The 17,395-nt window shown below is 35.5% G+C and overlaps 1 protein-coding gene across 1 annotated transcript in view; it reads right to left on the bottom strand.

Moving 5' to 3' along the window:
- The window catches only part of LOC126973314 (U4/U6 small nuclear ribonucleoprotein Prp3), a 55,680-nt gene that overhangs the window by 12,006 nt on the left and 26,279 nt on the right, over nt 1-17,395 (bottom strand). Inside the window, exons 10-11 of the mRNA XM_050820523.1 lie at nt 1,222-1,369; nt 194-347 (exon numbers count right to left, since the gene is read on the bottom strand). Coding sequence (XP_050676480.1) covers nt 194-347; nt 1,222-1,369 — 302 coding nt within the window. The remainder of the gene's footprint in view (nt 1-193; nt 348-1,221; nt 1,370-17,395) is intronic.

Raw genomic sequence — 17,395 nt, 5'->3', positions numbered from 1 at the left:
CAACTCTGCCTACAAGTCTATTAGGCCTCTGCCTAATAGAGAGTTTTGCTTCAGACAATTTTTGAGCGTGATTGTGAGTCTCAACTGTTTACTGTACGTCAATGGATAACAAACCTTTAATTTGCTAGTATGCTCTAATCTTGAAGATAGTATCGGTTCGAGAAAACTCTGGCCACGTGAACTTAGAACGTACCTTTTCCCTCTTCTGTTCTTTGGTGAGTGCCCTGGCCTGGTTGGCATCCTGGTGGGTCTTCTGGCGCTTAGCGATCTGCTCGCGAACTTTGGCCTCGATGGCGGTGGGATCCTGAACTGCTTCCGTGCCAAGAGCTCGCATTAGGTTCGATATCCTGGATTCCAAATAAATACAATTACGCCAAAATTAAAGTAATTATAGGGGAGGGGTAATCATTTAAATATAGAAAAGAATTAACACTGACTAGGTAATTAAGAAATCTTCACTTGAGTTTCTTGCTACTTCTTCTCATTAGCTCAACCCTTTACGAAGTAGCGGTAGATACAATAAGAAAAATATATATATATTTTTTTGACATTCATAAGTGTCATTTCCGTGACCTACGTGAATAAAATGATTTTGATTTGATTTGATTCAATCAGTGTAAGGCTGGGTTGCACAAACTAACAATAACAAACATGTTAAACTACCGGATAAGCAAAAAATGAGTTACACCAGTTGATAATATTTTGATGACATCATAACTTCCGTAACCGTCCAATCTTTAAAGGTTAAAGCTATTGTTAATGTTAAATAGCGACCTGTCAAAAGTTTCATATTATAAACATTCAATATTGACTTGACATTTCACTTTTTAACTTTAACTATGCCAAGGAATACGATTGTGTATTACATTCCGCAGTCTATGTTAGAGTCAGCGTTATTGTTAACGTTAAATTTTACTTAAACTTTAACCATAACAGCTAATATGATGCAACCCAGCCTAAGAGTGACGAGACGAGCATTACGTTCAGCTGATGGTAATTGATACCAAAATATTATAAGAAATTCTGAGCGGCACTACAATTGCGCTCGTCACTTTGAGACATAAGATGTTAAGTCTCATTTGCCGAGTAATTTCACCCGGTACCCATAATCTAGCCGGCATCCTGTGCAAAGGAGCCTCCCACTGGTCTTAGACTTCCCTATTATTTTTCTACCGCGGAGAAGCATAGGCCTTCTTTCTCTATTAAAGATGTTCAGTTTACCTTAGTTTTGGTTCAGGTGGTGCTTCCAAGCCCAATCTTATCTTCTCTTGTTCTTCCTTCCACGCCTCCCTCCTACTCTGTCGTCGTAGTTTCTTCCTCTCCTTCTTCGTAAGGAACACGGGCATATACGTCGGTTTGAGCGGTTCAGCTGTCGAACGAACAAATTAAATTATTTAGTAACAAAATTATGACGAACATCACAGTGACAAAAGTTATGCTTCATTTTATTAAATTTGTAACCAAAATTTATGAACGATGCGAGACTCGAACCCGCGACCTCTGGGGTTCCGTCCGAGCGCTCCTATGAACAGAGCCAACCGTTCAAAAGAGCGCCAATTAGGAAATTGACTTGAGATATTGCTCTTTCATATCTAAGCAGTCTGTTATTTTTTCTTTAAATGAATAGAACCGCTCCTTTTTGGATTAATAAAATTATTTTAATACATTAGAATTGCTACAAAAAGTCATCGGCCATCTGTCCACTATATAATTAGAAAATATTCGCGTATAGACTACCTGACCGCTCGATAACGTGTGTAGTCCAGGAGGTCTATTACCAAAATCGAAAGGCGAAGTTTCGTCCGAAACGAAAGAACAACGAACTTTAAATTAAATCCTATTACTAGAGTACTTCGGATCCGAAAAGTGCGGACGAATTCCGTTTCGGAACCACAGACATAACCATAAAAAGTGAAGTTGTAGTTACATTACCTTATTATTCTCAAACAACGAAAAAGTAAATGTCAAGTGAATTTGGGAATAAGTTAAACGAAAGACAAATTGTCTAATCGCGAATATCGAATATCGATCTACGGATCTGAAACACTTTCGTAATGGGAAAATGTACGATCCGTCAACCGAAACTTCGTATTTCGATTTTGTTAATAGACCCCAGGCGCTGGTTGGTAGTTGAGTATGCAAAATGTGAGGACCGCATTCGGTGTATGGTTTTCAACTCAGAAAAGAACTACTACTACTGAAAATCAGTGCTGTGATCAATTGTCACAGGTAACCTGAGTAGCGTCCATTTTGATACACACTGCCACACAGCTCCTATATCATAATATCTTGGTAAAGTTATTTATTTACCCCCTTATTCATAATGGTCCGCTAACTTTAAACAGCCGCTAAGGAGTGTTTTTTCTCATTCTGACTTAGGTCAATAGAAGAAGACAGAGTGCGAATTAGCAATGCTTTAAGTTAGCTTTAAGTTGAATAAGGGGGTTAATCTTTGTAAAATATGTTCTAGGTTAGTTTTAGTTATAATTTTTCTTTTTTATTCTTATTTTTGTAGCAATGTAATGTTTCATGTGTGTGTCAAATAAAAGATATTATTATTATCTTTATATATATAATTCTTGTGTGCGTGTGTATGTCACTGAACTCCTCCTAGACGGCTGGACCGATTCTAATGAAACTTTCTGTGTGTATTCAGGTGGATTCGAGAATGGTTTAGATTCACAATTGAACTACCTCCTAAACGGCTGGACTGATTTTGATGACTTTTTTGTTTGTTTCAGTGAATTTGAGATTGGTTTAGATTCTCAATTCCGCCCATATAATATAATTCTCCTGCTCATGTGTATGTTAGTGAACTGCTCCTAACAGCTGGACCGATTTTTCAAATTTAAAACATGTGTACAGGACAACGTCTGTTGGGTCCACTAGTTTTTTTATATAATTTTTCTCAGCCTTTTGCTGGTTTTCGCTGCATTTACGGATCAAAACCAAGTAAATGCAGCATGTGGTGTGTTAAATTTATGTGCCGAGTGGAATGTCGTGTTCGTCAATTTGTAAGAACTTTCTAACGATTCGACATGTATTTAAGATGGCGACTTTTTGTAAAGTGATGTAAAGTGTTTACTTTAATTCTAGTAGCTTGAGACTATGTAACAGATGATGGTTTGGGATAGCACCTGTGGTGGAAAGGACTATTGGAATTACGTATACTTTATTTTGGTTCCAGATTCTAGCCACTTCATCCTTCAGTTCAGTGTATTTGTTGATTTTTTCAGAAAATGTTTTTTTTTGTAAGTTATGAGTGTTTGGAACAGCAATGTCTATCAGGTAGGTTATTTTATTTATCTACACCCATGCTTTAAATCCTCTATTGAAGATTCTGATACAGTTAGCTTATTGCCAACATTAAAACACCCAATGTTCTGTACTGAATTTCATAACAACACTCCTATGTTTTGTTTTGCAATCCCTTCATGCGCAAAGAGTTTCATCAGAAAGAACACTTTCGTTTACGCGCGTTCCACACTACCAGAAGTCGCGCGCCGTAAAAAGAAGTAGATTATTCGAATCCCTGCTATTTTTATAGTTTTGTATACAAAAAATGAGCGATTCATTTTAAACGCTGCAAAAGAACATTATATTCGAGTAAATTTTAATTATTGCACTATACAAAATGTAAATTACTACTAAAATAAATAATTGTTTCATTAATACTTAGTTTATTTGTATATAATCAGTAATGAATGATATTAGGTTACTACTAGGACTGGTGTTTTAATGTTAGCAGTAAGCTAACTGTACCAGAATCTTTTAGAGGATTCATATTCTGGGTGTAGATAAAGTCTTGTATGCAACTGTTGATAATTAGGTATTAAAACACTCATGTGATACTATTATCACCCACATTCGTGTTTTAATACCCCTTATTACACAACAGTTGCATAAATAACTTTTAATTTATCTTGGAGCATTATATCCGGTCTACTGTAGTGAATGGTTCTGTCTGTAAGTATCGCGCGATCAAAATAAAGTTTATATGTATCGTTTTCTAAAACTGCTTGTGGTTTATATTTGTAACTAGTTGACCCGACAGACGTTGTTCTGTATATAATAAATAAAATAATATTTTTTGTTTGTCAATAATATATCAATATCCGGACGACCGAGCCTTGCTCGGATTTTTAAGAATGTACACTTGAACAAAAAAAAAACTAATAGGACATCTGGATTCGAACCGGGGTCTTCTGCTTTCCGGATCACCCAATGTCCCATCTGAGCTATAATAGTCTTGTATATAGTGGCGAAATTAACCTTTGTATTCTAATGTTATTGTAGCTGTTTCTCATTCAAACATGGATAAAACCATTTTTTTTTAAATTGAAACCTAGCTAGATCGATTTATTACCCCCGAAATCCCCTGCATACTTCATTTTATGAAAATCGTTGGAGCCGTTTCCGAGATTCAGATTATATATATATACAAGAATTGCTCGTTTAAAGATATAAGATAAAATCAAAAATTACTTCGTAAAATATGGCCCTGCTGTCGTAATGAAATTGTTTCACAGCAGAACTGTCAAACCGTGCGTCAATAAATTCTCTCATAGAAATTATGTATGACACATCAAAGGAAAAACAAATTTGTTGTTTTTATTTAATTTAGCAGCTTTTTTGTATTTATTCACCTTTTAAACCTTCTCTGGACTTCCACAAATAATTCAAGACCAAAATTAGCCAAATCGGTCCAGCCGTTCTCGAGTTTTAGCGAGACTAACGAACAGCAATTCATTTTTATATATATAGACTAGTGGACCCAACAGACGTTGTCCTGTACACACGAGTTAAATTTGAAAAATCGGTCCTGCCGTAAGGAGGAGTTCACTAACGTACACATGACCAGGATAATTATATTATATGGACGGAATTGAGAATCTAAATCAATCTCAAATTCACTGGAACACACAAAAAAATCATCAAAATCCGTCCAGCCGTTTAGGAGGTAGTTCAATTGTGAACCTAAACCATTCTCAAATCTACCTGAAGACACACACCAATCTCAAATTCACCGGAACACACAAAAAATCATCTAAATCGGTCCAGCCGTTTAGGAGGAGTTCAGTGACATACACACGCACACAAGAAATTTATATATATAGATGTGTGTGTTTTGTATGAGTTTGTGTTTGAGTGCTAACTTTTGGTGAATGATGTTGACTACTTTATAATAATTATTATTATTATTATAAGCATGCAGATTATGATTCTGAATGGTGTCAGGAGGCATATTGGTCCATTATTGTTTTACACCCCACCTTTAGACATCTAGTAAATGGACTTAACACATGCTTTGATATCATTATAACGATTGTTTTAGTGAGAATATCCTATTGAATTTTATAATTAATTATACTTACAGCTAGTCAAGTGAAAAAACAACAGCAAAATTGAAAATAAAAACAATGATTACTGATAAAAAAAAATATTTAAATAAAAAAAGCAAATAAAATCTGAAAAACAAAATTTTATGAACGATGCGGACCCACGACCTCCGGCGTTATTTTAAAAACATAACAAATTAACAAAAACCAAATTTGAATATAGTATAAATGAAAAAAAATATAATTTGCAATCTCTTTTATTCTGCCAATCGTTATTTATGCATTTGCATAAATTCTTCTTCGTCGGATTACTCTTGACAGAGCAGTCGTGGTCACGTCTAACGACGAACGATTCTACGCCAGTTATCCCTGGCTATTGCTTCTCTGGCACATGTGTTGAGGGGAGTATTGGTTAAGGCTTTGATCTGGTCTGTCCAGCGCATAGGGGAGCGTCCTCTTGACCTACTGCCGTTGACCCTTCCCTGAACAACAAGTCTCTCTATGGCATGCTCTCCACGTCGCGTGATATGTCCGAAGTATCTGAGGATACGGGCTCTGACTATAGATGAAAGCCTTTCTTTCACCTTGAGCTCTTCAAGTATCGAGACGTTTGTGCGGCGTTGTGTCCAAGATACTCGTAGCATTCGTCTCCAACACCACATTTCTAGTGCGTCAATTTGCATAAATAATTACAATCAATATGTAATTTCATACAAGAGCAAGCCATTGTTTTACAATTGGATGCATATTTGAATCAACCATTCCGGCAGTGGTTGCTTGTTCATTTGTCGTGGGTCAAATTACCATTCTTCCCTTCAATGCCTAAGAAGGTGTTTACAATTGGCTGGTTTTTTATGGAATAGGAGGCCAAACGAGCGTACGGGTCACCTGTAGTTAAGTGATCACCGCGGCCCACATTCTCTTGCAACACCAGAGGAATCATAGGAGCGTTGCCGGCCTTTAAGGAAGGTGTACGCGCTTTTTTTGAAGGTACCTATGTCGTATCGTCCCGGAAAAACCGCACAAGGAAGTTCATTCCACAGCTTTGTAGTACGTGGAAGAAAGCTCCTTGTAAACCGCACGGGGATGATATCCTAACTTGTGGCGTGTCGTGCGAAGGTGGGATTCGGCGGCAGGAATCAGGTGAAACAGCTGTATCAGATGAGTTTGGTCAGCATTTACAATATGTTTGTGCTGAAGCTCTTAAAATATATAAATGTAGAGCATCTGTTGTGCAAATAACTTTTAATCAATTCAAGCCGAAACCGATATCATGGGAAATTAACTTATACCGAAGTTCATCAGCCGGTCAAGTTTTTTATTTTTTTGGTAAAAGATAGGCGCAAATGTTTTCCAATTCTTTTAGCTGTTCGACACTAAGTATGGATTTCTCAATATCCAACGATGCAGCTTTTCAAACATTTTTTTTTTTCGAGCCAAATCTGCTAGTCGAATCGCAACCACTCAGAGCGTGTAATGCTGGATCAAGAGTAGGACGTTCAGCTGATGATATTGGTACGCTCTGCCCATTACAATGCAGTGCCACTCAGGATTCTTGAAAAACCTAATTCAAAGGCACTACAATTGCGCTCGTCTGCAAGAGACATAAGATGTTAAGTCTCATTCGCCCAGTAATTTCACTAGCTATGGTTCCCTTTAGACCGAAACACAGTAATGCTTACTCATTACTGCTTCACGGCATAATAAGGCGCCGTTGTGGTACCCATAATGTAGGCGGCATCCGGTGCAAAGGAGCCTTAGCTGTCAAATGACTATAAAAACGAAAACAAAGACTATGCTAAGCTTCCACTCAGCTAAGTTTTACTTAAGTAAAGTCAGAGCATAGTCTAAGTACGCTTTATAGATCTTAGTCTAAGTCTAGATACGTTTATTAATATAACAACTAGGTCATTTAAAAGATTCCTTTAATAATACAGGGTGGTTTTTTGCGAAGGGCGGTGATGGCCAAGTCGGAAACTACGAGACTCAGAGGAAAGTCGTGAAAGGAGCTATGCCCTCGATTTATAAGAAATAAATAACTGCATATTCAATTTTTTAAAATTTCTTTAACTTTTCACGCAAATCGACCCGAATGATTTTTCAACAAAATTACAACCTGTATTATTGAACCAATGGACTCTGTTGCCGATAAGAATCAAACTTAGAGGAAAGTCGTGAAGGGAGTCATGTCTCGATTTATAAGAAATCAATAAATGCATATTCATTTTTTTTAAATTTCTTTAACTTTTCACGGAAATCGACCCGAATGATTTTTCAAAAAAATTACAGGTATTATTGAACAAATGGACTCTGTTGCCGATAAGGATCAAACTAAGAGGAAAGTCGTGAAAGGAGTCATGCCCTCGATTATTAAGAAATAAATAACTGCATATTCAGTTTTTTTAAATTTCTTGAACTTTTCACGCAAATCGACCCGAATGATTTTTCAAAATAACAGGTATTATTGAACCAATGGACTCTGTTGCCGATAAGGATCAAAATTTGGAAAGATATGTATTACTAATTTTTTTTGCTATTTAATCTAATATCTATAAATGAGCAATTCTTGTATATATATAAATATATATATATATTCTGAATCTCGGAAACGGCTCCAACGATTTTAATAAAATTTAGTATACAGGTAGTTTCGGGGGCGAGAATTCGACCTAGCTAGGTTTCAATATTAAAAAATTCAATTTATCTGTGTTTTATATATATATTATATACACAAGACTATAATAGCTCAGATGGGACATTGGGTGATCTGGAAAGCAGAAGACCCTGGTTCGAATCCAGATGTCCTATAGTATTTTTTTTTTTTCAAGTTTTGTACATTCTTAAAAATCCGAGCAAGGCTCGGTCGTCCAGATATTACTATTTAATCTCCTACTGATAAAATCGTACTATTCCATAAAAGACTTCTTTTCAGATACAACACTCAATTAACATTTTTTTTAAATATCATTTTACTTAATTTAATTACTTTTTACCAATTTCAATTATTGATATGTATATCAATTAACTGTCATTGTGTATATATATATATATATATATATATATATTTGTTTGACTTGTTAGTAATTACGATTTGTACGCCACAGCATGCGGGCAAGGAATGGAGAACTTTTATTAAGATTTGTAACATCTATGTATACCCATGACTACAAATAAATGATCTTATCTTATCTAAATATGGAAGCATGGAATATTTTTTATTAATTAAACCAAAATTCATAGATTATTTAATACTGCCGCGCGAAAGAAGATATAAACAAATAGAATTTACCGCCCAAAACCGGTCGGGCGAAACTTTTATTGTTACGACTCTGTGTTCGCAGCAGGAAAATAATCACGTTAATACAAATACATTTTTTACTCAATCTTAAATCTGCTCATGAATTTGTGGTTTCCCCGACAATAATGATGAATGACGGATAGGACATATCGCTACATATTATAAAACAAAGTCCTCCTCCACGCCTGTTTGTCTGTCTGTTCGAGATAAACTAGAGTACCAGTAACAATTCCACGTAAGCCTGTTACTCCACTTCGTCAAATGATCCTAGGTACCAATTCCCCAGTCCCTCGATTATGTAAAATTTTAAATTCTTATAGCGTAGCTGATATTGATATATTTGCTGATTCCTTAGCCAAATTCCGCAAGACCATTTGCAGCATCATTGGTAATCTTTAATAATGTTATAATTGGAAAATTGATGTAACTGTGTATAACTCATTTATTAATTTAAAAAAAAAATGTTTAATTCGTAACTTATTCTATATAATACCTAAAATTTATTATTTCCGTGCATGCTGTTTATTTGTAAGTAATCACTACATTTAGTTCCTAGTTTTAGTTCTACTTTTTATATTTGTGTGTATTATTGTAAGTGATTGTAAATATACCTAATAAATAAATAAACTCATAAACTACTGCACAAAGGAGTATAGCAAGAATGGACCTACATAATTTAAACAATAAGGAAGCATCGTACAAGTATAAGTTTATATTAAATACTAGCTGACCCGACAGACGTTGTTCTGTATATAATAAATAAAATAATGTTTTTATATGAATTTGTCAATAATATAATATCATAACATCAAAAATTACTTCGTAAAATATGCACCCTGCTGTCGTAATGAAATTGTTTCACAGCAGAACTGTCAAACCGTGCGTCAATAAATTCTCTCATAGAATATATGTATGGACACATGAAAGGAAAAACAAATTTGTTGTTTTTATTTAATTAAGCAGCATTTTCCTATTTATTCACCTTTTGAACCTTCAATGGACTTCCACAAATAATTCAAGACCTAAATTTGCCACATCGGTCCAGCCGTTCTCGAGTTTTAGCGAGAATAACGAACAGCAATTCATTTATATATATATATATATATATATATATATATATATATATATATATAGTTTATCTATATATATATATATAGATAAACTTAAGTTTATACAAAAAATATTGAGGCTCTAAGATATGGGAGTCAAAAGAAATTAATTATTATAATGTATTAAAAAATAAGTCATCTTGCACTAACGGAACGTTTTGCCCAATTGACGTCTACATTTTTTTGACATGACAGTCATTTTTTATACGGATGTTCCGACACCAACTACCTATACCTACTCAAATCAGTAATTCACAATAAGATAATTATCGTTTTTTGACACTAAAATCAGTAGGTAAGTATCTATAAAAGATTCGATACATGCTTGAAAAAAGAATGAATTGTGAATCCTCAATAATTATTAGGTGCTGGCTACCACATACCTATCTTAATATATATAAATTACGTGACACGTTGTTTGTCCGCGATGGACTCATAAACTAATGAACGGATTTAAATGGGAATTACATCATAAAGTGCAGTTTAGTCCAACTTGAGAGATAGGATACTTTTTATTTCGATTTGGGACCCATAATTATTTTTATTTCCAATACTAGCTGACCCGACAGACGTTGTTCTGTATATAATAAAAAAAATAATGTTTTTACACCCTGCTGTCGTGATGGAATTGTTTCACAGCAGAACTGTCAAACCGTGCGTCAAAAAATTCTCTCATAGAAATTATGTATGGACACATTAAAGGAAAGACAAATTTGTTGTTTTTATTTAATTTAGCAGAATTTTCCTATTTTTAAACCTGCTCTGGACTTCTACAAATAAATCAAGACCAAAATTAGCCAAATCGGTCCAGCCGTTCTCCAGTTTTAGCGAGACTACGAACAGCAATTCATTTTTATATATATAGGCTAGTGGACCCAACAGACGTTGTCCTGTACACACATCTTAAATTTACAAAATCTGTCCAGCCATAAAGAGGAGTTCTTATTTATATGGTCGGAGAGAATTATATTATATAGACGGAATTGAGAATCTAAACCAATCTCAAATTCACTGAAACAAACAAAAAAATCATCAAAATCGGTCCAGCCGTTTAGGAGGTAGTTTAATTGTGAATCTAAACCATTCTCGAATCCACCTGAAGACATACACCAATCTCAAATTCACTGGAACACACAAAAATATCATCAAAATCGGTCCAGCCGTTTAGTAGGTAGTTCAATTGTGAATCTAAACCATCCTCGAATCCCCTTGAACTCACACAAAAAAATTCATCCAAATCGGTCCAGCCGTCTAGGAGGAGTTCAGTGACATACACACTCACAGAAGAACTATATATATATAGATTTGTATTGTATGGACATAATTTCTATGAGAGAATTTATTGACGCACGGTTTGACAGTTCTGCTGTGAAACAATTTCATTACAACAACAGGGTGCATATTTTACGAAATAATTCTTGATGTTTTGAAATATTCTTGGCAAATTCCTATAAAACAGTATTTTGATAATTATTTTATCTACAGTACAACGTCTGTCGGGGCAGCTAGTATATTATAATATCTTTTAGCAGACAGTAATTAATAGACATAAGATACAAATTATTGATTGAACAATAGATATTATTCATTAATAATTTTAGGTTATATTTTACTTTTAGGTATATCTTTATTCTCCCACTTTTTTAGACTTACGATTTGCTTTTTCTTAATTTTGTTACGTTCTACAATTATTAATAAGTTTCCATGATGTACGTCACTTCTTTCAGTGGGTCCCTAAATACATGCATTCTCGCCATCCTCCTTTATTCAGTTTTCACCCATTTCTCGAGAAAGGTTTTAGTATAAAAATTATTAAATTTTTGAATATATCGGCGCAAATACTACAACACACCTATTATAATAACAAGAATAATAATTCAGTTTAACAATTTTAGTTAATATTAGTTCATAAATCATCATTTGATTACACTGTGATGTGAAATTATTGTTAAAAAAAAATAATTGCAAAGACGTGCACCTGCGCCGAGCCCTATAAATACGGCCATACTGGCGACACTCGAGATTATATCCCAGCGGAAACTCCATAGGGAGTGCCGCTTGCGCCTCTCTCTCCCCATGAGAAGGTCGCCTTCGATGTAGGCATAGAGGGCACCTGCCCAAAGCCAACTGCAGGTGGTGTTTAGTGGGTAGGCACCTAGGTTTCACGTGAGTCCCACATAACCAACGCAGACTTAGGCTGCGTTGGTATGCATGAGCATTCACCACCTCCCTCCCGTCGTTATCCCGGAGGGTAGCCCGTTCCCTTGCTTGGGCGCAAAAAAAAAAAAAAAAAGACACTCGAGGCATTCGTGCTCAAGCTGTCTACGGCACGAACCTCTTCGGGACGTTGTGCTCGTGGAATATACGAAGGTGATCAAATATTCGTGCAGTTATCTTTCGATGATCCTATATATTATGAGTGATCACCAGCAAATCAACAATTGTGACGTTAGTTACGCGGACGTCACACATTTTGAAAACAATAACGAGGTCCTTTCCTCATCACATACATATTTGTTTACATTAACGATATTTGTTGGAGGTGTCGGAGAAAAATAAGCACTCTGGGAGCTTACGACGAAAACGCTGCCTAACCCCTTTGAGATTTAGCAAAATAATGTATAGTGGAATTGTGTATCTTATATAGGTCTACAGAAAAGTCCGCGTTTGGCAAATGGCATTTGAGACCCCGCAAACTGCAGACTTTTGATCGACCGATAGTTTGGTTGGTTTCTTAATCAGTATGAAGATGTATGAGAGTGCGCACATTATAACGATTCGGTATCGGCCGACAAAAAAGTTTGATGGGCTACACGATTGCCTTCAAACTGAACCGTCAGCAAACTATCGGCCGACTGTTAAATTAGTACGGCGCTCTTCTAGGTGCGCACACCACCGATTGTTTAGTCGGCCAGACTCGGCCGATATTTCAGTTTGCTCCAATATTTGGCACCGGACGGTCATTTATGTTTTTCATGATGGCTATCCTGTTCTTCTCCCGCACTGTTTGTTGAAACGTCGATCGAAAATTTGATAGAAGAAGTCGAAAAAAAGGCCCGCGCTTTATATGCAAATCCCTAAAACTGTCGGCCGATAGTTGTCTAGTGTGTGCACTCATCACAGACCCAACTATTTAGTCAGGTATCTGCCGATCGAAAGTCTGCAGTTTGCGGGGTCTCTTAGTCTATCTCTTAAGGATAAGACACTATATTCATGTTAATACTTTAGAAATCAGCAATTACAAAGCCAAAGGTTACACGGAGTCCTTATTTTTTTACTAGCCCGTGTATCTGGCATGTAGTCCTGTCTTTTATTCTTTGGCACTGCACGCTCACACTTTACTTATGTAAAACTTAGCTGAGTGTGATTAAACGCGAAATTAGCTTTAGCATTGGGCTTTCTTATCATAAGCAAAAACATTTTTCACAAAACTAAGTGAGTTAACCCATTAAATAGAAATAATATTTTCTGTCACATCTAGTAACGAGTTATCGATGAATCTATGTAATCTTGTGTAGTGAGTTGTGAGTAACTGAGTAGCGAGTAGTGACGCAACCGTGGCTCGCATCGACTGTTGACGTCGACCGTCCTGGGGGCCTACTCTTAAAATCGATATTCGATAAATCGTGGCATTAGTCGTGTCGAATCCTACTCTTAGTTACATCGTAATCAATGTCGAAACGATGATTGAACGAACGAAACATTATTCGATATTATCGGTCCTAACCCTACTCTTAGTTGAAAACGTCAGAGACGAATATTCGAATTTCACAAATAATCAAACGTCACTTTTACGATAATCTCAACGACACCTTTTAGGCTGTCGATGCTATTATCGTTTCAAGTTGTATAGATATATTTGCCATACACTATACATACTTAATAAATATTATTGAAATAATTATATGTGATTTACTATTCAACAGATTTTTTTTACTACTAAGTCATTTTGTTGATCGTTTATGCGTAGAAATAATGCAAATGGCCGCCTGAGAAATAGGAAGTCGGTGAGAAGGGTCGAGTTACTTTTTTTTACATTTTATTAAATGTAACTTTTTATTAAACTCATAAGGATAATAATCCGCAAGTTTTGTATAATTTATTAAATTTTAAATGGTCATATTATATTCATTACATATTTTTTTAACATTTACATTATGTGTTAATGATACCAAATTGGTGGTGCAGAGTCTGGCATGGTCCTTAGCGCCTAAACTATGTTTTGACTTTTGACACTTAACAGCGACATAGCACAGAAAATGTTTAGGTTTGAACATATTTCATTCACACTAACATCGTACAAAAATCAAAATATTAGTCTATGGTAACGATAAACGATAAGGAATTCGAACATTTGTTAGAATAGGATAGTTGCGATATATTCGGAGTATTTTCGTATCGTTCCGAATGTATCGTTGTCGATTTTGCGAGTAGACCTCCCGGGTCGGTATGATTTTTGATGCGATGGTGTTTTAAAACTACCCACTAGTATTAAATTTTTTATAAAATATTTGTATTAGAAATAAGAAATGTATATGAGCTATACTTACCTACTTAACCTATTTTAATTACTTTATATTTACTGTACGCTTTAAAATGCAATTTCGTAACCTACTTTTAATAAAATAGCCTGTAAGTTCCAATTAAGTGGAATTCCTATACGGAACCACGGACGAGTAAAAAATAAAGACTCCGTGTCACTAAGCTAAGTACTGACAGTAGAAGGAAGTAATGTATCTCTATCTGTAGATAGTATATTGGGAACGGCCGATAGTAAACTCCCCGAACAGATAGCAAATATGTGTATAAACATATTCAAAGCCTTCACAAAAAGTAAATTAAGCAGCAAAGGCTTTTACAATATCCAAGATTATTTAAATGATAACGCAGCCTGGAATTGAATTGATCTACTTAAGTGTGATTTGTTTAATGTGATTTTAATTGTTTGATGTTGTAATGCTTTTCGTTTGCTCACGAGTGAAACACTAATCTTTACTATGTAGCACTACACCCGGACACGTCTGCACGCAACCAATAGCCGATTAGAACTGGCCTTCGGCTGTACTGTGCATTCGTTAAATAGCACTCAACGTCATACGGTTAATGTCACTGTCGATGTCGTGACAGTGACAATGATAGTTAACACATACTCTGTTAAGACTAGATGTCAGTACACTACAGATATTATTCATATTATTTGATTTGTTTGATTTTAATTTTATCTATTTGATATTATTTATTTATTGTAATGAAATTAAGTGTATGACTGAACTTAAGCCATTCCATCAATGTTATGAGTTCAAAAAACGTTTTGATTTTGAAGCTCACTACAATTCCGACTGCAAAAAAACTATTAAAACGAAATCAAAAATTACGCTAAGCTTATACTTAGCTGTGTTTAAAGTGAGTAAAGCCTCAGCATAGTCTAAGTACGCCCTTGAGATTTCAGCTTTTTTTTAATGAAAATAAGGGACGAGACGAGCAAGACGTTCAGTTGATGGTAATTGATACGGCCTGCCTATTACAATGCAGTGCCGCTCAGGATTCTTGAAAAACATAAAAATTCTGAGCGGCTATACAATTGCGCTCGTCACCTTGAGACATAAGATGTTAAGTCTCATCATCAGCCCAGTAATTTCACTGGCTAGGGCACCCTTCAAACCGAAACACATAACTGCTTAACGACAGAAAAAGGCGCCTTAGAGTAATAGTTGTGTTTTTAAAATAGTTTTTACTCTAATGCTCCGACCGATAGTAGAATATATTACCGTATAGATGACCTGGCAGCCCGATCATTTGTGTGCGTTCGCCAGTACTAAATACTAAAGTCAAAGTCAAATAAAATTTATTCAATTAGGCTTAAACTAAGTGCTTTTGAATCGACACTATAAATATTTCTTTTAAAATTACTGAATCTACCTTAAGTTCGGAAAAAGTAGTAATTCCACCTTCGCACGACACGTCACAAGTTTGGATATCATCCCCACCATCTGGATGTGGGTCCTCCACAGTGCGGTTTACAAGGAGCTTTCTTCCACGTACTACAAAGCTGTGGAATGAGCTTCCTTATGCGGTGTTTCCGCGACGATACGACATGGGTACCTTCAAAAAAAGCGCATACTCCTTCCTTAAAGGCGGTCAACGCTCCTGTGATTCCTTTGGTGTTGTTGCAAGAGATTGTGGGCGGCGGTGATCACTTAACACCAGGTGACCCGTACGCTCGTTTGTCCTCCTATTCCATAAAAATAAAAAGTAGAGCTCGTGAGAAGAACATACAAGAAACTCAACGGCCACTCTTTTCAATCAAATAGAGTATTTTACAATGACTGTAATTTACATAACAAATTAGTTTTTAAAGTGATCCGTGTTGCATTCCATTATATGACCCGTATTCAAAGTTGAAAGCTTTTTAAATTTCAATTATTTTATATAAAAGTGTATTAAAGAATAAACTGTATAAATATAATCTATCGTAAATTGGATGCATTACCCTTTAGAGCTTCAATTTATTGTTTGTGTAAGGATGCTTCGTGAACATGACGGTCGTGATTACTGTCATAATTATTAATTGAGCCCAACAAATATGCATAAGCATGACTAAGGAACTAATGTCAGGCGTGGCTGACTTTTTACGACTTGTCGCGTGACGCAAAACTAATCGAGAACGCATGTATGGAAAATCAGCTGCTCATGCTTATAATCTTAACTGAAGTTAAAAGGAAAATTAATGCAGGAAGCAGTCGGTAATTTTCCTATTACCTGCATTATCTTTAAATGAGCACATTTATTTTAACAATAGAAACGTCTAGAATCTAGATTGACTATTACGACAGCATGGGAAAACGTCGAAAAAATTTATTATAACACTAGAAATAAGGGATTGCTTGTAACTAATTCTAGTAGCCTTCATAAGATACATAATAGCTTCAAGGGTAAATGTATACACTTCTATAATAAAGTCCCAGCCACTGTTCAGGCATTATCTATAAATAAATTTAAATGTCTTATAAAAAAATGGCTCTGTCATAAATCCTATTACTCCACTGCCGAATATCTAAATGATCGGACAGCCTGGGACTAGATTGTGATTATTTTACAGCGATAGAAATGACTGTACAATATTGTATATTTTTATTGAAAAGAGCGCAAAAAAGAATGCTGAGAGAGTTTCTTGCGCCGCTTCTTCTCTCTCACAGCGCCATTTGTTTCCGAAGCGGTAGTAGTATCTAGAAGCTGTTATTAGAAATGAAATCAAAAAGAATTCTAAAGGAATCAATTTTGAGAAAATAAACGCCTTTTATGCCTTTTGCCTTTTAAAAAATTGAGGTTAGAGTTAGCCTCTATTCTGAGAAATGCACGCACACTAACACAGTGTCATACAAATAGCGACTGTAAGACTTAACTTGACACGCACACTAAAGTAATAAATCTGGCATTTTTTTATCGGTTGTCTAAGAGCAAAAGACTCTAGATTCTAGACGTATAAATTATTATAAGAACTTTGATTTCATCTTGATCTTTGGTTTTTATAGTCATTTACGACTACCCATATAGCCCAGTGGTGAGTGGCCCTACTGGGCTAGAAGTCCCGGGTTCGAATCCCGGTAGGTGCAAACATTTATATATGACTAGCTGACCCGGCAAACGTT

This window comes from Leptidea sinapis, chromosome 29 (genome assembly GCF_905404315.1).
Source record: "Leptidea sinapis chromosome 29, ilLepSina1.1, whole genome shotgun sequence".
NCBI lineage: Eukaryota > Metazoa > Arthropoda > Insecta > Lepidoptera > Pieridae > Leptidea > Leptidea sinapis.
The sequence above is the reverse complement of the archived record's forward strand: the minus strand, read 5'-3'. Positions and strand labels throughout refer to the sequence as shown.